This window comes from Melanerpes formicivorus, unplaced genomic scaffold (genome assembly GCF_026170545.1).
Source record: "Melanerpes formicivorus ecotype bairdi unplaced genomic scaffold, bMelFor1.0.p_v2 SCAF_20, whole genome shotgun sequence".
Classification (NCBI taxonomy): domain Eukaryota; kingdom Metazoa; phylum Chordata; class Aves; order Piciformes; family Picidae; genus Melanerpes; species Melanerpes formicivorus.
This window is the reverse complement of record NW_027142372.1, coordinates 5,330,753-5,353,873: the sequence shown is the minus strand read 5'-3', so window position 1 is coordinate 5,353,873 and position 23,121 is coordinate 5,330,753. Positions and strand designations below refer to the sequence as shown.

The 23,121-nt window shown below is 38.9% G+C and overlaps 1 protein-coding gene across 2 annotated transcripts; it reads right to left on the bottom strand.

The window, feature by feature from the left end:
* Positions 1–934: 934 nt before the first annotated feature.
* N4BP1 (NEDD4 binding protein 1) lies at positions 935–22,974 on the bottom strand. 2 transcript variants are annotated; one of them, XM_068150569.1, is made up of 7 exons: positions 22,620–22,974; positions 17,942–19,677; positions 13,926–14,056; positions 13,393–13,489; positions 11,911–12,018; positions 10,348–10,455; positions 935–3,955 (listed from the first exon to the last, which is right to left on the bottom strand). In XM_068150569.1, exons 1-7 carry the CDS (start codon positions 22,851–22,853, stop codon positions 3,937–3,939), a joined length of 2,433 nt encoding a protein of 810 aa, XP_068006670.1. In that variant the 5' UTR covers positions 22,854–22,974; the 3' UTR covers positions 935–3,936. The 2 variants fall into 2 exon arrangements, with proteins under 2 accessions (XP_068006670.1, XP_068006669.1); XM_068150568.1 differs by lacking the exon at positions 935–3,955 and adding an exon at positions 6,991–8,665 and having other exon boundaries at positions 22,620–22,972.
* Positions 22,975–23,121: the final 147 nt, after the last annotated feature.

Here is a 23,121-nt window from a genome sequence, read left to right as displayed (position 1 = left end):
CTAATCAACCAAACCATGGCACCAAACGCCCCATCTAGTCTGTTCTTAAACACCTCCTTTACTGTTCACCAGCCAGGTCTGTTTCTTTCTTGCTATTCAAGTCTCTGTGATATCTTCTCTGATATCTTTCCAATACAATCCCTCTGATTTTTATTTTTTTTTAGGGTTTTTGTTGGATTTTTAAATATAATTTCTCATTGTGGTGGTTCGTCCCTGGCGAGGGGCCAAATGCCCACCAAAGCTTTTCTATCACTCCCCTTCTTAGATGGACAAGGGAGATGGGAAAATATAACCAAAGGCCTGTAACAAGATAGAAGCAATTTTAATAATGCCAAACAAAAGCAAAGACTGCACATGGAAGCAAAAGCAAAGAAAGATGTTATTCTCTACTCCCATCAAGACGGACAATATTTTGGTCACTCCTGGGAAGCAGGGCTTCAATACGTGTAGTGGCTTCTCCAGAGGACAGACACCATCAATGAATGGCCTCACACCTTCTTCTTTCACTTAGCTTATATACCTGGGCTGATGCCATATGGCATGGAATATCCCTTTGCTCAGTTTCAGTCAGCTGGCCTGGCTGTGTCCCCTCCCAAGATCTTGCCCATCCCTCAGCATACTCTAAGGATGAGGAATGCTGGAAAAGCACAGCCTTGGTGCCTGGTTCAGCAGTAGCCAAAACCCTGGTGTGTTACCAACACCCAGCTACAGCACTGCAAAACACAGCACTAGAAAGATGCTCTCGGGAGAATTAACTCCAGCTCAGCCAAACCAAATACACTCATGCACTGTTGTCTTAACTTTTGCCAATCAGAAATGGCCAAACAGCAGATTTATGGTTTCAATTTTGAGTTCAAAGAACTCACATCAAAGGTAAGTATGCTGCTACCAATTTAATTTGCATCTCAAACCTAAACTCTTAGCAAAGAGAGGTACAATCCCTGAGCCAAGAAGCAAATAAACCTTAACATATGGCACAGTAAGGATACTCATAAAAGTCTAAACTGATACAACAAGACATAAAAGTGAACTTCTGCACTAAATCAGGGTAATTGTACAAACATTTGTTAAATTGGTACTCCATCTCATAACATTCTACATGACGTCAAGCATAGAGCGGCTTACCTTTAAACTGAAGCGTTAACAAGTGGCTCCCTCTGCTGCTACGAGAATGTCAGTGCTGGTATTTCTTTCTAGAAACTGCTTTAAACTGTTTTGGGACCTTCAAAACCATTACACATAGTATTTAAGGACTGAAACGCTCATAGTTTGTATTAATCTTCACCACTGTTTTTTAAAAGGGAGGGTGTGTGTGTCGATACCAAAATACATGCATGGCAGCTTTTTAGGTTTTTTCTGATAGCCTCTGAATAATATTTTGCTCAGCAAAATTTTCTCTTGTGATTACTAAGACTCAATACTTCTATGCTCATTCAACAGCTAGGGAGAAAAATGTTGTATTACTTCACATTTGAATCACAGACACCAAAACTTGAATTGTCATACACAGCTGCAGGGTTTCAATAGTACAATGGAATCACATACTACACAGGACTGCATATACACACAAAAAAGTACATATTTACAATCCATTTGCTTTAAAAAAAATAATCATCTGTCTATGCCTTTTACTTGAGCATTGCAGTATTTCCCCTGTATGCAGAGAATTATACACCAACAGATATGTACAAAATTCCACAGAGTAGCAGTCAGGGGCAAAATTACTTTGAACAGGATTAGTTGCACTCCTTTAAGACCTTTGGGTTTACGTTCTGTGGTAAAAGAGACAAACTGAACACAATCAGAGGCACATTTAGTTTTGCAAACAGACCCCTTCAAATACTAGAATACCCTACACATAATTGATACCACTTTCCTCAGTAGATTAGGTAGTCTTTGGATCTACAGAGTGTTCACTATTTTAAACTGTGTTTGTGAAAATAACAGGCCCTGTACAAGAATTATAGCAGAGCAGTGACCTTCCTAATGAAACAGAGACATTCAGAATGTAAATCAGGCCCAGGTCTAAAAATAGCATTGGATGCAACTACAAAAAAATACCAGCAAGAAAGGCATTCATATCCAACAGCCTGCAAGCTTGTAAACCAGAAGGAAACAATCAGTATTAGAAAGACATTGTATAATTCAGTGGTTTGCATGGAACTTTCTCAGGCACTCTTTTTGCTGTTGCAAAAAGCAGTTCAGAAATGCTCTTCCAAACCACAAACTGCCCTAATATGGCACTGAAAGAGAAAATAGCAGCAGTAGCACTGAATACTAGGACTCATTTGTAGCTTTGCCTGTTGCAACCAGAATAAAATTATTTACATTACATAATGACTATCTTAAAACCTAGAGAAAAAAAAGTCCTTTCCACATTAAACCATTGAATTTATCACAAAAATCTTATATTCATCTTCACACCAGGAATCAGTGTTCAAAGCCTGAGGACTTTATTCTGGAGACATTCTTTAAAATGTTAAAGGGAGGGATAGGGGAAGGCTGCACAAGTCATAACCCTATTATTTTCCACTCAAAATACTTCTTCTAGTTGTGGGGTTTTTTTCAGCAGCTAAAGGTTGAATGGCATGAAGCATACTTCACAAACAGATTGTAGAGAAGGAAATAAAAAATACAACATAAACGCATATACACACAAGTAAAGAAAGTACATACTTAAAATCCATCTGTACATTATCACACCAGCACCTAAAAAAATAGTATGTACACAACTAGGATACAAGTTTTTAGAGAAACATGTTCACACATGTCACATGATCCAGGCAGTTTAAGGAAGCCTATAGTTAATATTAGACTGAGTGCAAAGAGAACATGCCATTTTCCTTTAAAACCAAAAATGAACAAACACAGCCCAAAAATCATACTGGAGTTATGTCTTTGCTTGATTAAATAATTGTGTCACTCTCAAGTGATTTATGTATTCTTGATTAAGTCTAAGCATGAATATTTATTTTGGCATAAGAACAAAATACTTAACATTTTTCAGGCGTAGTGCAATCCTTCAGGACAAGAAAAACAACCCCCAAAACCCTCTGCCATCGGTTGTGGTAAACAATTATATGAACAGAAACCTTGCTATATACTGAGGTAAAAAGACTGAATCCCATCCCCTCTGCTACAGTATGCACATCATTAAATCAGAGCCCTAGCAGGAAACGTATTTGATTGTTTCTTTTAGCAATTATTTAAGAACAGAAGTACAGTTCTGACCTCTCTGACACCCCTTGATTTGTATGTAGGCCCTTCAGCACACTGGGCTACCTGCAGTTTGCCATCTTGGTTTAACACTGACACAACTGTGTTTAGTCATGCCTAGAAATGCAGGTGGAGCAGTGACATTTAAGCTCACATAAACTCATATCTGCATCACAGACTCCCTGAAGCCAGGTAAGCATTTTGCCGTTACCACATGTTCTGCTACTGAACAGAGGTTTAAGCTTGTGATTCCCCAACCCTATAACTTCCCCACCAGCCACTCTCCCCTCAGTGTCTCATAATCATTTGCTCTCAACCTGCCTTCTTCAGTGGCAAAATCAGGCCAAGGCACAAACGACCAGTACAGGTGCTGCCCAGGCAACCACAGAAGCTCACAAATAATTTCCCTTCATCACTGTGCCTGTCACCTCCCTGTCTTCATGTTTCCTCAAGCCCTTTTTCCCTCCCTCCCTGCCACAGCTCACCTGAGGATGCATGTCCCCAGAAGCCTCATTTTCCACAGCTGCAGGGCTGTTGTATTGTGGGCTGCAGGCTGGATGATGCTGGAGCACATTGAGAATAATCTTCATGTCTGCCCTGGACTTCTGCATAACCAGGATAGATGTTGTGGTGGGATGAGATAGGAGCTCATTGCTGCAGTAAGTCTTAGGAGCCATTCTGTGTGCCATGTTGAGCAATTTTAGGCAACTTGGTTCGTTCTTATGCCTCAGTCTTTCTGCTAAAAAATGGGAATGTTTATGGTGGCCATCTCTGTGGAATGTTTTGATTGACAAGAAAAGAAGTACTCATCAAATACACTCCTTGGCAATTCTGTGGTTCCTCCTCTAGAAGCACTTCCCCCCCTATGTTTTGCACTCATTAAAATCTGCAGAAAGAATGGGAATTATGTAGTAATATCCACACTACAAAACAAACCCCTCTGCATGCTCATTCTCTGTGATAAACAAAAGATGATTTACAACTATCTTGTTATATTATCCTTAATTAGCATTTTTTCACAGACAAAAAGAACACTTGGGCACTTGCCATAACCCAGCAGGTTACATGCTGCCAATAAGCACTTTCTTGGCCTCAGCAAACTTGTGAGTGGACCTCTGTAACACCCCTCTGTGTGGAAAAAACCTGTTCAGTTCTGTAAAAGTCTCTTCCTAGAAATTCTTACCTACTCATATCAGGGTTTTCATCTTAACTTTTTTTCACTGAAGAACAACAGCTTTCCCACATATCACAGTATTTTGATAGGTTTTCTTTTTTTTTTCCCCCTACTAATTAGCATTAGGAAACAGCATTTTGCAATAATACAGTACAGCAGCATATTTCATATTTTTGAACTCCTAGGTTCAGTCAAGTCTGTCTTCCAAGATGACAGGAAAGGTACTGGAATACACAAGGCCACTGGTAGGAAAAGCAAGCCCAAATACCACGCCACAAGACACACTGGGAGACAATATGGACACTTCATGGCATTAGCTCAGATCCAGCAGGAATGACAAGCTAGGCTCATAATCAGTGTAGAACTTGCTTGCAAAACCATGTCACTCACAGTATGCATCATTTGCCAGCACAGAACTGAAGTGTGAGCTGTCTGGGACCAGGAGCAATGAAGGAAGCAGAAGGTAACTCCAAGATCATTGCTTAAAGCTGAATTTTGCTGGACCCAAACCTTGGGTATCTGAACTGCACTGCTTGCTATACACAAGGATCACAGCAGAACTAATCCAGTGAGACATTACTAACCACGCACACCACTACTTGAGTGCACTTAGGTGCTAATACAGTATCTTATTGTCTTACTATGGAGCTAGAAGATGATACAGGATTTTGTGTTAGGGGTTTTTTTTATGTTGTTTGTCTTCTTTCCTATTGCTGGATCTTGGCACTTTATTACTACTACAGGTAAATACAGGGCTGTTCTGTTCAAGTAAGAGCAGTTTTATCTACCTGGAAATATGAGTATCTTATCCTAGACAACAGGGAAGTTCTGAACAAGGTCAAAGAAATGTTCCTTCATCTTCCCATTTCAGTGTAAATACCAAGAAATTGAAAGCTGTGTTAGCAATATATACAATCTCACAGAAAATAATTCTGGGGATCAGGAACATTCTGGCTCTATTTGGATTTAGACTTGACCTTTTCATCTGCTCATTCAACACTGAGCACTTTCTACAATTGATGAGAGAATCACAGATCAACTTTGTTGCATAAAAGAGTGTATTTTCTTTGCTATTAAAAAAATGAAAATTGTTCTGTCAGATGTAAGAAAGCTTTCGTGGTTGTTTCATGCAGTGCTAGCTCTGTTGTGCACTTGCTGAGAGGCAGCTTGTCGATTTTATGACCAGCCATGCTTACAGTAAATAGGCTAACAGGAGACTAAAAACAAACAAAAAACTTGAATGACATTGACAGTTTTGCTTTAAGCAGTCAAGGTGCCACCAAGGTTGCTCCTCCCATATGGGGTAGTATTGCAACAGCTCCACCCATTTCCCTCAAGGAAAACTTCAGACCATACTGATTACATTTGTAACCTTTTGTTACATGACGGTAAGGACGTTTTCCCCCTTAACAGGGATCCAGTGTTTAGAACGCAAAGCTGAAGGGGCAATATTAAAAAAACCAACCAAAAACCAAACCAAAATGAAACCAAAACAAACAAGCAAAGAACCTTAGGCCTCACTAACTTTATGATTTTATGTAAACTGTGGTAGTTTGATTTTATGTCCAGCAGTAAGTTTCTGCCATCAAAATAAGTTGCCAAGTCTGACCCCTATTTTGAGAGAAAGTTCAGGATTACAGCTAGGCTTCTTCTGTCATGCAAAAGTAATTTGCTCAACACTTCATGCTATATTGCTCTTAAAGAGGAAGAGCTTCTTTGGAAATGAAAAAGCTGATCCAAAGTTCCTGTGCCTCATTCTGATGTAGAACAAAGAAGAATTATCGAATTCACCACCACTGCTCTCCTTGGGACCCTATCCCTGTTACGGAAAAGCCCTTTAGTAGTCATAATTTATTCTCCACCAACTAAAATTATACTAACTCACATCAGTGACAACAGGCTTCAGGAACCTGCCTAAGTTTTTATGAGGACAACTTGGTGATAACGTAGCACTAAGGAGGTAAGCACAGCTTCCTGTCAAACAGGCTGGACAGAACACCACCTAACTAATGAATTGCACTCATTCATGCAGAAAATAAAAGAAAATTAGATTTGTCTGTTTGTGTGTAGAAACAAACTCTTTTAGTCATCCGTAACTGTATTTTTTGAGGTGCTGTAATAACTGTTCCTAATGTTTTTCTTTTGTTCTTGCTACAATCATCTTTCAGTTTACTCCTATTAAGGGAAGAATAAGATTTTGCCTTCCAACTTCACAATACACATGAAAGGGCCAGACCTTGAACACTCACTTCCTCAGTATATTTCACCTCTTTTGCATTTAAGGAAAGAGTGATTTCAGAACTCTAGGAACTGAAGAGAAAGCCACTATGCTTATTATTTGGTGTAAGACTCAGTGCCTTAGAAATTTAGACACCATAGTGTCTGTAGCTCACATTTTCTTTACAGCCTAATTTGATTTTACTAATGTAAATAGAACCAGAAAATGATTAAAAGGTGTAACAGGCTTAAGCATGTAGGGAGACACGGATACGCAGTAATCTTCACTTTGCCCCTGGTCTTGAAAGTGGTACTACTGGTCAGCTTTTGTATATTATGTTCCTTTTTTGATACAACACTTTTGGGATAGATCCCAGAAGAGATTTAAAGGGGGTGGAACTGACTTTACTGAGGTGTATAAGCTTGGCACCAGACAGCATGCCATTTCTACATAAATAACAACACATTCCATTAGAAGTTTATCACAGCATTCAAATTTTTAACAGGCTAGACAAACAAGTAACAGCACAGACTGCTAAGAATACTAAAATTATTCTATAAGTGTACTGACAATCAAAAGAATTTCCAACTTAAAACTCAGTGTAGGCATCTATCACAGATAGATGGGATTCTACCACAGGTCTTTTAAAGCATTACAAATACTTTCTATTAAGGTGTTGGGAATTTACACTACTGAAACTTTCCTTCTCCTAACTATTCTACCATAGTATCTCTCATCCTGGATAAATAAGCAAATGTATTTTCTTGGTTTTCACTCCACAGGCACTCAGATTTTATGCATTCATACAAAGCTTCTTAACTACCCACAATACAAGAAGGCTGCTTAATAGCTGTAAGTTATTCATATAATATACAATTTTCTCCCTAAAACCCTTACTATTATTGTTATTCATCTTGCCTTTAATCTTCTTTATACAGGAATGATGTACTTTAAGTAAGGAGCATTTCAGAATACGTCAGAAACTTTACTGTTGACCATAACAAACCAACAGAAACACAGTGCCACCGTGTGGCAGTACTGCAACAATACACGGGACAGCTCCCACAGCGACTTTGAAACCACTCTCAGTAAAACCTTTAGGAGCATAGCCTATTTTAAAAGTCCAGGATGCAGGCTCAAAAAAAAGCAGCTTCACATATAAACTATGCAGAATTCTTTATATCTGAAAATCTTAAAAGGCTCTGTTTTATTTCCATGGAGAAATAAAGTCCATAAGTGAAGGAGGTACTAGTAAAACAGGTTTCCTAAGAATATCTCTACTGTAGATACAAATACCAACAATAGATAGCTGACAGGTTCATGGCTTATGTTATAGTATGTTACATGTGTATCTGGAGAATACATCTGAGGCTGAAGGAGTCAATGTTAAGAGAAAATGAGTTTTTTAAAAGTGCAAGCATACTATTTAAAGTGGTAACAGTTCTTTAGAACTGCTACTGCAATTCAAGTGAAACAAGACTTGTATGGGGTTTGGTTTTTTTTCATAGAAAAACATTACTACAAATCTGTAGTAGCAGCAGTTTTTAATTTACCAAACCCTGGCATCCATTAGCAACAGAACATACAGAAAAAAGTATCTTTGTTTATACAAATAAAATTAGGTTTTGAATATTCACAAAGTAATGCAGAGCAAAATTTTCTTCACATTGATATTCAAAGTTAGTCTGATCAGTGGTAATATAAAAACCCTTTATAATATTCAGTCAAGCACCATAGCAGAAAGTGCATTAAGATCTCTCATGAATGGATGATCAGCTAGTATTTGATCAATCTTCTGTCTTTGCTCATAGTCAGGAAAAATTTTTATCAAGGCTTCTCTTAGTTGTACTGTTTCTGAGGCAGATCTCTGTGGTGGAACTGCTAGACATGAGTTTATGTTTGTTTCCGCTGGAAGCCATGTTGATGCATGATCACCATACACTCTGTTTTGAGGCTGTCGACTGCTACTGGTTGGATTGGGGCCTGGTTTGAAGAAAGGTGTCTCAGAAGGATACTGTCCACTGCTCTGAAAAGCATTGTGGGCTGACTGAAAACCTCTAGGGAACAAAATAAAAGTTTTGATTAAAGGAGATGCTACTTGTTTCTATACAAACACAGAATGCATTCAACTCCTACACTTCACCACTGCTCAGCTAATAATTAGTGATTGGAATAAAATGATAAGTATCTTTTCAAAGTGAAACAGAATGGGTGGTCTTACAGTTTTCAATTTGAACCTGGCACAACTTCTCTAGGACTCACTCCAATATACTGCAAGTACTTCACTCAACAGAACATAACAGTCAAAGCTTATTTTATGTAAGTATTACTGAGCTAAATGGATACAGAAGGTATTTTGAACACATGTACACTGATTCAGAATCTGTGAAAGTACTGACAGACCAAAGGGGCTTCCAGGTGCTCCACCAGACTTCCTCATAATTTATTTTTGCTCATGACTTTGAGCTGCCTAGATCAGGGGCAATGAAGTTTTTCAGCAGTTTCAAAATATGAATATTCTTCCTTAACTGAGATTTCATTTCAGACTTCAAATTTGTTGCTACTCTAAGCTACTAGCACTACAAAACTGAGGGCCAAGTCTACTTCAGATGGCACCAGATAACACAGAAATGTCAGCAGGAACTCATGTTAGAGTCCAGCTTCCTAGCACCCAGAGAAACAGTGTCTAAATTACAGAGCTCTACTTTATAAGCATTTAGGTTATGATGTTTTGTGTTACTGAATTTAGAAAGGCTCTCTAATTGCTTGAGATTCTTCAAGTTTCTGATCTTATTCCTGGTGCCATTTCTGCATCATTTACCTCAAGTAGAACACCCAGAGAAGGAACAGAATTAATTATTCTCACTGGCACCTCTTCTCCACACATTCCCCCAAACCAAACCCTAGTTCCAGATTCAAGTTTACAGACAGGAAACCAAGCACTTTCAGAGTCTTCTCAAGAGTCTCTTTCCATTTCTACAATCACAGTCACCTCTCAGGACAGTGTTTTCACTTCAGTTTTCTTGGACACAGGCTGTTAAAACAGTCTTCCAAATGACATCTCGTAATAGTTTTCCATTAGAGCTTGAATCCTTTCTCAGCATTTTCTACTGCAGTTCTAGAACTGACCTTGTTTTTTTCATGTCAACATTACATGCTCATTTTCAAATCAACCTGTGACCTACTGGCACATACATGTCAAGTGTTCTTCAGTTTTTAACAACGTCTAAGATTCTTGCTTACTCTTTGTATTGATCCTTTAATACAGTTTACTTTTTCCATTGCTGTTTTTTAATTACCCCACTTGTTTCTAAGAGCTTTCTCAATACTCCTTACTGTTAGTATTTCTATTTCCTATAATGGTGAAAGAAGAGTAAAGGGCAGCTTATTTTCTTGTGCAAAAGAGCAACCTCATTTTCAGGTCTTGACACTTAATGTTTTAAAAAAATGTCACTGTAATTAACTGGATACCAGGCTACCACATACCCAAACCACAAGCAGAGTTGTGTGATACGAACACAGTTTGGACCACTTTTGTATGAAAGCCACCATAATCAGATCTCAAATAAAGTTTGTGTCTTACATATCTTACTTCTGAGAGAGATCTAGACTAGAAGCAAATTACTACACCCTTCTTGCTTAATTTTACTGTACCTTTACTATACAGACAGTTCAAGTGAATAAGGAAAACGTTTTGTGTCAAGCGTGACTTTCTCAAAAGTGAAAACAGGGCTCATACCTGTAACAGCCTTCACTGCGAAGGAAGTCATCTAATCTAGGTCCATTTCTTCCCAAGGGATCATCGGGAACCATAAATATGTCACCAGCAAAAGTGTACTGGAGCAATCTACAAGAGAGTTATTCCAATATTATTTACTAACAATGCATTACACCACCACTGCTTTCACCTCTGTAACACAGGACAAGTTGCCTTACAGCAGACATTTCACACCACACCAGGAGCCAATGAAATTTAACCAGTGATCCATTTTAGCTACAACCACTGTCAAAATAATGTTACAGGAGCTCAAGTGAATGGTTGCCATTACACTGCAAAACACTGAAATGGCTGGGTTGGGTTTTTTTTTGACAATAAGAGTTGGATGACTACAAATTTATGCAAAGAGACCAGAGGGGAACTTTCTAGGTGATTAGAGAAGACAAACTCTACATCGTTGCAAGGACCTTCAACTGCATAGCTAAAGTGTGTATGTTATCAGAAAGCCAAACAACTAGCAAACATAAGCATTAGCTGTTAATAGTTAATATTGTTTTGGGACAGGGGGAAATTTGCATTGAAGGAAAACAGTTGAACTACATTTTGACTGTGAGGAGAAAATTTGGTAGAGTGGAATTTCCCCAGAAGTAAAACTATTAGCAGATGTTAGCACAAGCTCTCAGAAAACCAGTCTCTAAATGATATGGTAAATATTCTTGCTCAAGTTCTGTAGAACAAAATCTGACTAGGATAGAATTTACTCAAGAAAATGTAAATCCTACATGATTAGCCAACATCAGTTACATGTTCTACAAACTATATTGTGAGAAGCCAGTTTCCAATTGTTTCTTTAATTATACCTATAGGAACTCCAGTCACTGCAGGTATGTCAGAATGTGTCAGGGATCCTCTGAGGGATTAGTGGGAAATTTGGGCAACAGAAGACTATACCCTAATAGTAAAGTGACCTGATTTAACTGAACAGGGCAAAACAAAAAAAAAAAAAAAAGGCCAAATGAATCAAATACCCAAATGAGATGCACAAGAAAACCTGTAATTTACAGAGAATCCACAAATGGAAGCAAGGTCAAGTTAAAGCATCTAAACACAAAGGACAATCAACAATTGCAGGGAAATGGCTAGAAGAGTATGTTGCACATGTTTATTTTGTTTAGGTATGCCAATTTGTACTACAGTAAAGAGTGGTTGATTCTGAAACCTTAGAAGTGATACTTCATGTCTGCATCAGCTATCATATCCCCTTGAAGAAATGCAAAACAAGAAAGCCTGTGAGAATGAACCACAAAGCATGTACTCTTAACAGGATCTAATACTGAGCTGCAGAAGTGACATAGTTCGACTACTACACCAACTGACAGAAGAACATTAGAGAACATATGAATAATAGGGATGTTAGACATGAATCAAAGTGCTGAAACATGGACAGTTCTTGGTGGGGCTCTACCAGAATAGCATGACAGATTCATCAAAATAAAAAAATCCCATACAGGGGTAGAGTGCTAGAGTGCCTATGATTGTAAGGACAGCCATCCTTTTCAGCTTCCACAGAAATGGAGTAGTTACCTTTTTTGAATAATATCTCTCCAGGCAAGTGATTCTGTCACAAATTCTCTGAAGTTATCATTAGTCACAATAACACCTCCAGTTTTATCAGCAAGATGTAGTAAAAACCTGTAAAATTTATTTCAAAGACCATTAAGAGAGTCTGCTTTGCTGGAAATTGTCCAGATTCCAAAGATCTAGAAAACCAAGAGTTATCAACTTGAATAACAACAAGCACTTTGATTATCAGGAAATTACTGTGGTTTAACTCATCATATAACTTTACAAAGTGTTTTAGGTAGCAGACATTTATTTAGGGCAGCATAGTCTTCAAGGGAGGTTTGTGTTTTGTTGTTCTTTTTTGTTTGCTTGTTTTTGGGTTTTTTTTGTGTATGAAAGCTAAATCCTCTAAATCCCAAGGGATTGTCAGATTCAAAACATTTGTGAATGGTTTGCTTTACCAAGGAGTACAGCATTTATTATGCATGCTAACACAAACTTGTTCCTATATACTGTCTTACTTAGCCTTCCTGTCCATGTTCTGCAAGATAAGCCTTATGCATGGTAGTTGTTTGCTGTCAACACTTGCTAAGAATGATACTACCATTTTGTTGCTAAATTATGACAAAATTATTGATTTATTAAAAAAATCCCATGTTTGTTTGTTTTTCTTATGTTTGTTGTTATCTGCTGCTTATTTTCCAATTGTGTTTTGCTTTGTGATTTTTTGTTTGTTCTGCTGGTGGTTTTGTTTGTGGGTTTTTTTTTCTCCTACCCAACTGAAAACAAGCTTTGCCATTTAAAACTATGTTAGCAATGAGATAGTGGATGAGCTCTTTTAAAGAAAAGCACACACTTTTGATGAAATTGCAAATAAATTACTGTGGAAATGAGTATTGTGGTAATCTCAACAGTAAGTACTGCACATACACAGCATTTGAGATGAAATGCTGGGTGTACCTAAAACTTCAGTGTGTAAACAACTCCAACTTGGCTGTCTTATCCTTTTTTTTTGCTGCATTAAGAGATCAGAGTTGCAACATTTTAACAAGGAAGCTAACTGCACTCTACTTAATATATCTTTTGCATATTAGCTTTGCAATATGCACAAAAATAGGCATGCCCATGATGCAATAGTAAATTTTGTAGTCAGAAAAATAAAGTATGAATATTTATTAGCCGGAAGGAAAAAACTGAAATCCAGCTAATTGTAGCTAGCTGCATAACTATTTTACAGCTACATACTACTCATCCATGCAGAACTAGGACAGCAAGCTATAGAAAAAAAAATAAAATTAAACATGCACTTTTGACTGTCCCACAAATGGTAAAAATTAACAATAGCAATGTAAACACTAGGAACCCTCAGAGTGGGGGGCTGGATGAATAACTCTCTGTCTAGACAGACTGAAGAATTAGCAAACAACTGCTCATGAAGTATCAAGCTTTTGCAACCATAAATGCAGTGTTTAAAAAGGCTTTAAAACTATGTGTATTCCACACCTGTCATCATGAGCAGCAATTCTTGCTCCTAAAACCATCCTTGCAGGAGTTAAAGACAGTATTCCAACATCTTGGAGCTGTGTTAGGAAATCCTGCTCTGTTAAAACATAAAACAAGTGTTCTTAAAACCAAATTTTTTTTTCCGGGCTATTTATAGATTTGATAATTATTCTGAGACATAATTAGCAGAGAAGATGGGATATTTTTGTACCTATTAATTACAGAAATGACATGTTGACAGCTAAAGGATTGATAAATACTGTAAAAATGGGAAGAAGTTGAAACTGGAAATTAAAATGCAAGCAAAACCCAAACAAAATGCCTTCACTTCAGGCACTCTGGTTGACCTAAACAGCATTTCAGAGTGTCTCACACTCTACATGGAAACCCATTTACAGATGCTGAGCAGTCAAACTGCTCATGCTCAAGGTTTTATGAAGTATTCCTTCTTCACACATGCCTCACAAAGTAGCCACAGAAATAGTTACATTGCAGGTTAATAAGAAAACCCACGATGTTACTCTTTCCCTCACCTGTAATGTAAGGATCACGTCTTGTTCTCCACTGTGGAACAAATACAGTAATATTTCTGTGGCCACGTTTCCAAAAGTAGTCAACAGCTATTGCAATTCCTCGACAGGAGAAGAACTTCCGAAGACCATGACTAGGGTGAAAGAAAGACAAGGGAGATTAACATCACATTTTACTACTGTGAAGAGAAAGAAACAGAACAAAACATTGCAGTGAAGCTTGAAGTTACACATACAGCTTCACCAAATTAAAAGGTAAATGGATGTTACAGATGATGAATCTCGTAAATGCAAACAGATCTATAGCAAAAGGGAAAAAAAATACCATGTTGCAACTCTATAGCTCAGTCTCCTTTCAGTCCTGTGGGCACAGCAATAATGGGGTTCAAGCCAATGGTGATGGCTTCTGAAATCTAGTGATCATAGTTGGAAAGGAACATAATTGACTATTATGGTAGCTCCAAATGCAGTCTCACTAGAAATTACATCACCTTTGGTTCACCTGGTTCCCCCTCACTTCAAGTATCTGAGCTACCACATCCAAGCAAAATAATGAAACTTCTTTAAAGATTTTAAACCCACTGTATTTTAATGGCAATTTTTTCCCACTAAAATAGAAGTGCTGTTCATTACTTGCTTGTGCAGTTCAGTGACTTTTCAGAAAATTCACTAATTAACTAATTACACAGAGCTGATGACCTTGCAAGGTCTTTCCCAATCTGAATTGCCCTAATGATCCTATATGCCCCTTTAAGACATGTCAGGAAGTCTTCCTTCAGCAATTAAGTAACTAGATTCTGGGGACTGTTAACACTAAATCCAGTTTTCATTTAGAAGCTTTTCTCCTCACAGTACTACAGATTAGAGGCTACACTTAGACAAAATAGAGATATACTTAGTCAGAAAAGACACACTGATCCAGATAGCAAGAACAGACAAAGCATTTCTTACAGAGCAGTATATATTCTGTATTTTGAGTTAGATGTTATGTCTTCGGGGTGTGCTTCTCACAACAGTAAGTCATAAGGGACAAGGTGCACTGGGGAAATCAATTTATAAGGATAATTGCCATCTTCAAATAATGATCACTTGAGAGGAAAGGTTACACGTTAAGTTACACATTAACTTCTGTTTATGAGAAGGTATGTCAGAAGTTCCGTAGATTTAGGAGCCTTCCAGCATTTGAAGGGGACCTACAAAAACAGCTGAAGGGGGACTTCTCAGTAAGACATGTAGTAGTTAGATAGCTTCAAACTGGATGAAGCTAAATTTAGATTTGACATTAGGAAGAAATTCTTAACTATCAGGGTGATGAGGCATCAGAAGAAGTTGCCCAGACAAATTGTGGAGGCCCCAACTTTGAAGTATTCAAAGCTAGGTTAGATAGAGCCTTGAGCAACCTGGTCTGCTTTGAAATATCCCTACCCTTGGTACAGGTGCTGCCATCTTTAAGGTCCCTTCCAATCCAACCCATTCTAAGATGATTCAGTGATGATTTACTTTTGATGCCTTTTATGTTATCCATAGAGACTAACTGCAAACATTTCTGAATTACTAGGTCCTTAAATTGCATTTGAAGCTCGTCTTTAAAAACATGTTTTGTTCTGAAAGGGGAAAAATACTGATCTAGCTGGAACAAGTGCAAATATATGTGGTGAAAACATCAGTAGAAATAGTTCTCCATGAACTATACATCTAGAAATGTCACTGTAACATCTGGTAGTTTATGTAAGTTATGACCCAACACCACAGTATCAGAAAGAAAGCATAAGGCTAGGGCTGTACATAACAGGAAGAAGTTAAAATTGAATCCCCAATTTGCTAAACTAATACTAACATTACTATTAGTGCTTGTCAAGAAAGCATTTGTCATTGCTCTCTTCCATATTCCAAAACTACAAAAAAGCTCCACAGCAAACACTGACAAAACCTTCTGGCATGCATGCCAGCCAAGATTACTTCGTATAAAAAGGAAAAATCCAAGTCGCTTCCCAAGTGGCTACAGAAGAGCAGTCAATGAAAGGATAATTTTGACGAGACAAATATTGAAATGAACCAAGTGAATAAAAGAAAATTAAATACATGGGTTCTGCTTTTTGCTGTTCAAGAAATTTAAACTTCCAGAAAATAATAATACAAATTAGTAAGGAATCCAAACACGCTTACATCATAGTCACTGAAAGGGATTTCTTATCTTTTCAGTACTAACTGTGCCCATTTCATTGGGTTTGTTTGCATAGTGCCTTGTCAGCCAAGCTATTGGAATTATCCAACAGCCCTGTTATTGTCTACTACTGTTTGCATAGTTTCTTTCAAGTATCAGAAGTGATTGCGCTATGGAATGGGTTGCCCGGGGAGGTGGTGGAGTCGCCGTCATTGAAGGTGTTCAGAAGGAGACTTGATGGGGTGCTTGGTGCCATGGGTTAGCTGTTTGGGTGGGTTGGATTGGTTGATGGGTTGGACACGATGATCTTGAAGGTCTCTTCCAACCTGGTTTGGTTTATTCTAATAAAGGTTTATTCTATTCTAATAAAAGAAAATGAGGTGCGCATACACATGGTTCCCCATTTTCCAAGTTTTACTGAGGGGAGTATTTTTGTTGCTTGCCTAGATTCACAAAAACCAACAGGACACAAGCACTATGATTCATACTGTTAAAGAACGAATATGTCACTACTACGTAAGAACTTCCACTTGAAAATTACTAATAAAGAAGTGAAAGACTTGATTCTCAAATTGATGGTAACTCAACTTCTTTGTTAGATATGTGAAAAGCGAAACAAGAAAAACAAGTTTCATGCATGAAATTGTTTGCAGAGCAGAGATCTCTGAAATTACTTCTGACTGAAGTGTTACATTGAGCTGGAGCACTGATAATTCAAAGTGGATTGATTTGAAATGGCACAAGCTGTAACCTAAAGCGTAATGAATTAAGGCAGAACTCTTTCTAAAAGAGACACAAAAAGAACGTCCGTATAACTTCCGCACAACTCCAATGCAATGTAACTGAGCTAACATAATGAGATTGTATAACTAATGGTAAAGAAGATCGTATGCTTAGCAATATGAATTAGAGTGGCTGTTATGATCAAAGGTAAAGGAACTATAATTCAAGGAAATGAAGAAGGAGACCATTCTATTCTATCTGCAGGCAGCAGAAGACAGGTGGAACAAAAAGGTTATGAAACCATGTAGGCATCAAAACTCCACTCATGGAAGAGGACACGTAATGCTTGACTGGACAAAAGACACACACTTGCCACACGAACAGCCTATGTAATAGATTGTGAGGCTTTAAGAAGTGCAGGGAAACAACTCTCAGGAGGCACCCAGCTCAAGCTGATCTCGCTGGCATACCACTCTATTAAATTATTTATTTTTATGAAATGTGATGCCTGAGATTCTGCTTCAGCAAACCTAGGATTAGGACTGCACTTCTCGAGAAAAAAAATGAGTCTTAAAAAGCTTTGCAGAAAACATTTTCCAGAGTATTGCAATTACCAAGGAATTTTTAAGTCAAAACCAAGGATTCTCCTTATTCTCTTTTAACCAGTTATTCCATTTGTTCAATTTCAGACTATGTAATTTTTTTCAAGCCAGAAGTAAATTCCACGAGCATCGTTTCTTGATAGCATATCCCAGAAACCACACTGTTATAAATGGATTTGTGTACTGAAGTGTCACATAGTGACACCTGCTAAAAGCTTACACATTTCCTTCTATGCACAGTACCTCAAGAAAGAGTAACTTCAAAAAAGGCACTCACTGTGACTAAATGGAAAACTATCAGAATTGCTATGTGTTGGAAATAAAAATGACTTCTGTCAATCTCACCTAATTTTTCATTATCAAGCTTTACTGTACCTTACCAATATAGCCATTACCAGTAGCTGAAAAAACATGCTGTGCACACAGACTATTGGTTACCAAAAAGTTAGCCAGCAAACACATGCCACAGTCATTATTTCAAAGTTCACTGAACTTTTAACATGGAGATGGCCAAAAAGAACAATACTTACGAAATTGCAACATTGCTTCCATCAATAATGATATGTTTTAAATATGGATTCCCAGGTTCATTTTTCAACTCCAGTTTGTATGGCTTTTTCAGAGAATCCAAAAATCTTTGAACTCCAGTAACTGAAGGCTCATGATGACTTTTGTGTGGCCCCACGTTCTTGCTATCAGGATTTGAAGGACGTATCTTTGAAGAGAATACCTGGTCTGGGACAGGATTTTCAGTATTTGACGTTTGGGAAAGATGTTGGTTGAGAGATTTCCCTTGAGAAGAACTGCAGTGTCCCAGCTGGTCCTCAAAACCAGGATGACTATTTTGTACAGTTGAGGGCCTTGAGGATTTGTGCTGAACTGCAGTTTTAGTATTAGTTGAGATACACACATCCGAGCTCCCTCTGGCCACAAAATCAGTATCTTTTAGAGCTCCAGCTTGTATAGAAACAATGGTTATGTCACCATCAGTTTCTGTATCACCTGACCTTGCACTGTGACACTTACAAGGGCAGTTAGTGTCTTTTTGTTTATAGCATACAGCTGATTTTTTTCTGGAAGGAGAAGCAGATTTGCATGTTAACACAGGCATTTCATCTTCTGCATCAGCTTGCATGCTTGACGAATCTCTTATTCTATTACACTCATTTTTTACCTCTTTTGAAGCACAACTAGATTTAAGTGGACTTTTTTGTCTAGAAATATCTTTGTCTCCTAGCGTTTGTGAATTATTTGCACTACTGCCTAAATGAGGATTGACAGTTCCAGGTTTTTGAGATGACTGCTCATGCTCTCTTTGAAATTTTACATGTTCCTTTTCAATTTCTTCTAGCAATATTAATGGTTCCACAGATTGTCCTAGGATACCAATAACTTTTTCTACAATATTTTGGGAATATCCCATTGTTCTGAAAAAGTTAACAAGAATCTTATATTCCATTTCCTCACTGATATCATCACCTGAATCACTGCAGTTATCCGAAAGCAAATCAATAACTGCATCACTGTTTGAAGGATTACAGCACGAAGCAGATTTCACTTCCTGATTATTTTCCAAAGAAAACTGCTTTTTAGAGAGCCTTTCCTCCTCATCAGAAGACCTTCTTTTACAGGATTGCCTTTCTTTAGACACCACTGCCTCTAACGCAGGCAAACTTATGGGAACAAACCTCGTTTCAGAAGCATCAGAAAACACAGTGTCCATTTGCTTTGTAAGCTCAGTTACAGGTGTCCCAGCATTGTTTCTTGCTTCACCATCTGCTTTTCCATCTCTGTTTGTAGTGATTACTATGGAGGCTTTATTTTTTGAAAACTCTGTTGGGCTTTCAGAACCTGTAAGATCTATGGTATTGCTCTCCACTTCACAACATTCAGTTTGTGTGAGAGCTAGCAGCTCTCTTTTTAGCGAGCTAGGCAAAATCAGTAAATCCATTGTATATTTATCTGCATGTGCTTCCACAAATTGTCTGAAATGCCTTTTAATCTCCGACTCGTTGTCATTTAATAAGCTTTCGTTATTCTCAAAAAGCTTCACAAACTGCTGAATGTGACTTTGAGCCATAACAACAGCTTCTGCACCCCCCTTAATACTGAGCAACCCTATTTCCATCACTGTTATATCAGCACAGGTATCCTGAATAAGACTGTTGAGAAACAGGCTCTGTGCCCCAACAAAGATGCAGTGCATATCCTTTGGGTAGTATTCCTTTTCTTCTAGTTCAGGTTCACAGAGTCCCTTAACGTACTCCTAGAAGAAATAAAAGACAGCAGAGTGAATATTCATGAAAAGCTAAATATATTAAGGCTAGCTTTGGTAAGATCAGTAATGGACAAGTACATGAAAAAACAAAGCAGCATAGGACAGAAATATAAGAAAGTACATACTGCTAGTAAACTGGATAATAATTAGCAATGCAGGTATCAGAAATTATTCTTAAACAGATTTCACAGAAGGCTAACTTTCTGTTATATCCTATTGGTTGTGAATAAATTTACTTGAAACTGATAGTAGAAGAATATTTAAGTTGTATCATCAAACACTTCAGAAGTCAAGTCAAAAGAGATTTATTTTCCCATTCCTGTTCTGTGGTCAAAGAGAAAAATCCACTTCATTAACAAATGCCTTGCCCTAGGGAATTTTATCCAGTCCATAAAATTTCATTTCTAAAAATTATTTCTATAGAAAATTTCCAGATGCCCAACACAGCAGCAGGTATCCTGTATTCTAAAACTGTTATTATGCAATTTTTTTTTACACTTATAAGAGGGCCATGAATCAAGGACATCAATTTTTCAAAAAGATCAGAGTTCTGAAGTTTGTCAATACAGTACACTATTTCTTCTTTCAGGTAACACTACTTTTCCCCAAACTGTTTCCCTCTGTGCTTCAAATTCTTTAATGTTGTGACACCGGTTTTTAAACCGTAGTCATTACATTTGCAGATTACCAAGCAGATAATAAAGTTTGGTGTGTCTTTACTCTTGGAAATTAAACTTCTCTTCTAAATGGAACTGGTAATGAATGAGATAACACCACTTCCTATCATCTCGTGAGTTGCATCATCACAGATTTCAAGGCAGGCTGCTTCAAGACCATATCAACACAAACTGCTTCTGCAACAAAATCCACAGGACTACTTTTCATGCTTCAGTCATCACAGGACTGCTTTTGCAGAGTAGCAAGACAATAATATAATTAGAAGAAAAGATATGCAAAATCTGAGTACTTTGTTTCTAATAAATACTGAAAAACAAAGATATCATGTATGACCAATGAATTAAAGCACAAACTGTTGCCACCAAGCTTTTAAAGGGAGCAACTAAAGATATACAATTGTTTGTATTACCTAGTCAGTTATCCTTCCAGATAGTCTGGAGGCAGCTCTACACATAAGAGAAGTCAACTCTCCCATAACCTTTAAAGTATTTGCAGTAGAAAATATTCTGTATGCAGGAATCAGAAAATAGAAAATTTGTGCTGTTTGATTCAGGCTTTAATTTTCTGGGGAAAATGAAGGTGTACTGCAGCTGCTTGCAGAAGAATCTCTGTTTATGCTACCTGTAAAACTTTCTGGAGTCTCTGTGGCAAATTATACAAGCAAATTGGAGCAAATTAGAGAACCAAATAATAAATGAAAAACTCAAGCTCAACACTCATAAATATTTGATCAGCCTTATGCTTGGCATAGTTAAGGAATCGAGTTTTTCAAAGTGGACTGCCATGTTCAGGAGCCTGACTCCTGCTAACCCGAGGTGTGGAACACAGCAATGACCCTGCAGGCCAGGCATGCTCGTAAAGGAAGCTAACAATGGGAAAAGATACGTTCTGTGAAGGAGGGTGTCTCTTCCTGAGCTAATTTCTTACCATGTGCACTCCACATTCCATGTGTATAAAAAGGGTAACAGTATATTGATCGGTATGAATGTATCACGGAAGACCTTGCTGGATCTGCAGCCATCACTGAAGAGCTACCTCAAGATCTGCCTCGGTCTCGAAACACCAATCAGAAACAAAGAGTGGTGATCTCTCACTCTTTTCCCTCTCCTTTCTACAATTTTATCCTTAGGGGACAAGAGACCAAAAGCTTTCACGTAATCCTCCTTTATTCATATAAATTTAACCAATCAGCAATTTGATATTTTTTCACCTTAAGTTACTCCATGGGAATTTTGAAAACTAGCACAATGCCTCAGTGGTGCCCAAGGTAGCTTGGCAATCGGGGCGTGGCACCACGTCTGTGAATTAGTCACAAAGTACTTGCTACGGATCCCCACTAAAGTGAATGTGTATCTAAACAGATGCAAATGCCACAAACTGAGATTTTGGGTTTGAAAGCTACCTTCAGCCTAGCTAGTGCTCACACTACCATTCCCATCACGTGATTCTAACAGCTATAGCTGCCAAGCCCACTATGAGTAATACCAGCTTCATCAGTACTGCCAACCCCCCCAGGTTGGCTGTACAGGAGATTTAACAAAACAATTTTGTGAAGTTACTTCACAGCAACTAGCATCACACTCAGCAAAATGAACAGCCTGGGCAGCTCTTCCCTTTAACGTGTTTAGTGTTAGGTTAAAAAAAAAAAAAAAAAAAAAAGGCAGCGATTTGCACCAGCAAAACCACTGGTGAAGCAGTTTGGGCCTGCCGACTTCTACTAGTGAGAGCTTTGCTAATAAGCTACTAAATGCTCCTGAGTAAGTTAAATCTGTAAAGCAAAGGTGAAACCTGAAAATACTCAACCCACTCCGACAAACTTCTTGACTTCGAGAAAAAAAAAGGGAACAATGTATTTTAATCGCGATTCGAAGTACAACTTCGCCGTTCTCATCTTCGTCAAACCCCCTGACGCAGCTACAGACAGCAGGAAGTTTTAACAACGTGGTGACCCTAACGTGCCCTGCACAACCGGTGAACTTTGCACTTCTCAACCGAATAGTTTCGTTTTCTTCTCTAGGCTTATGTCAACATCACCGGAGACACCCTGTTACCTGGAACACAACTATTTGCCAGGGCAGGACCGTTTTTGTTTCCTCGTGAAGCATTTTCCTATTCCTACCCCTTCTTCCTTTTACCCCCTCGTAGCGGCCCTGAGCCGCGCCCTGGGCTAGAGGAGCCTTTCCTTACACAAGCACAGATGTAGTCTCCGCCTGGGTGACCAAGCCCCCCCCAACACCCCTGGTCCCCCGTACCTTGGCACTGCGCACAGCCTTCCCACGGCCCTCCAGCTGCACCCAGATCCTGGCGGGGGCGGGTGGCGCGATTGCTGGCCGCCAGTCCCCCTGCGCCTCCAGAACGGCCAGCCGCACCTCGAACAAGCCCTCGATGCGCTCCCGACTCCCCTCCAGGAGACGGCTCTTTTCCGCAGGAACGGTGAACTCATCCACCGCCGGCTCGGAGCCGCGGGCTGCCCGGCAAGCCGCCATCAGCACCGGCCGCACCGCCCCGCGCTGCGGGCTCCCATCCCGCGGGGCCCCAGGACAACAACACGGGGAATCCCCGAACTCCCTCCACACCACCCGCCAACGTCATCAGCTCGCGACGACAACGGCGCCGCGACCTCGCGCAGGAGGCGGGGAATGCTCTGCACAGCCGTACGGTCAGCGGCCCGCGACGACGGCGCCACCGCCTTACGCCAGGAGGCGAGGAGGAGTCTCGGCCGCTGTGGCGCCATCTTTAGCGAGGGCAGGCGAA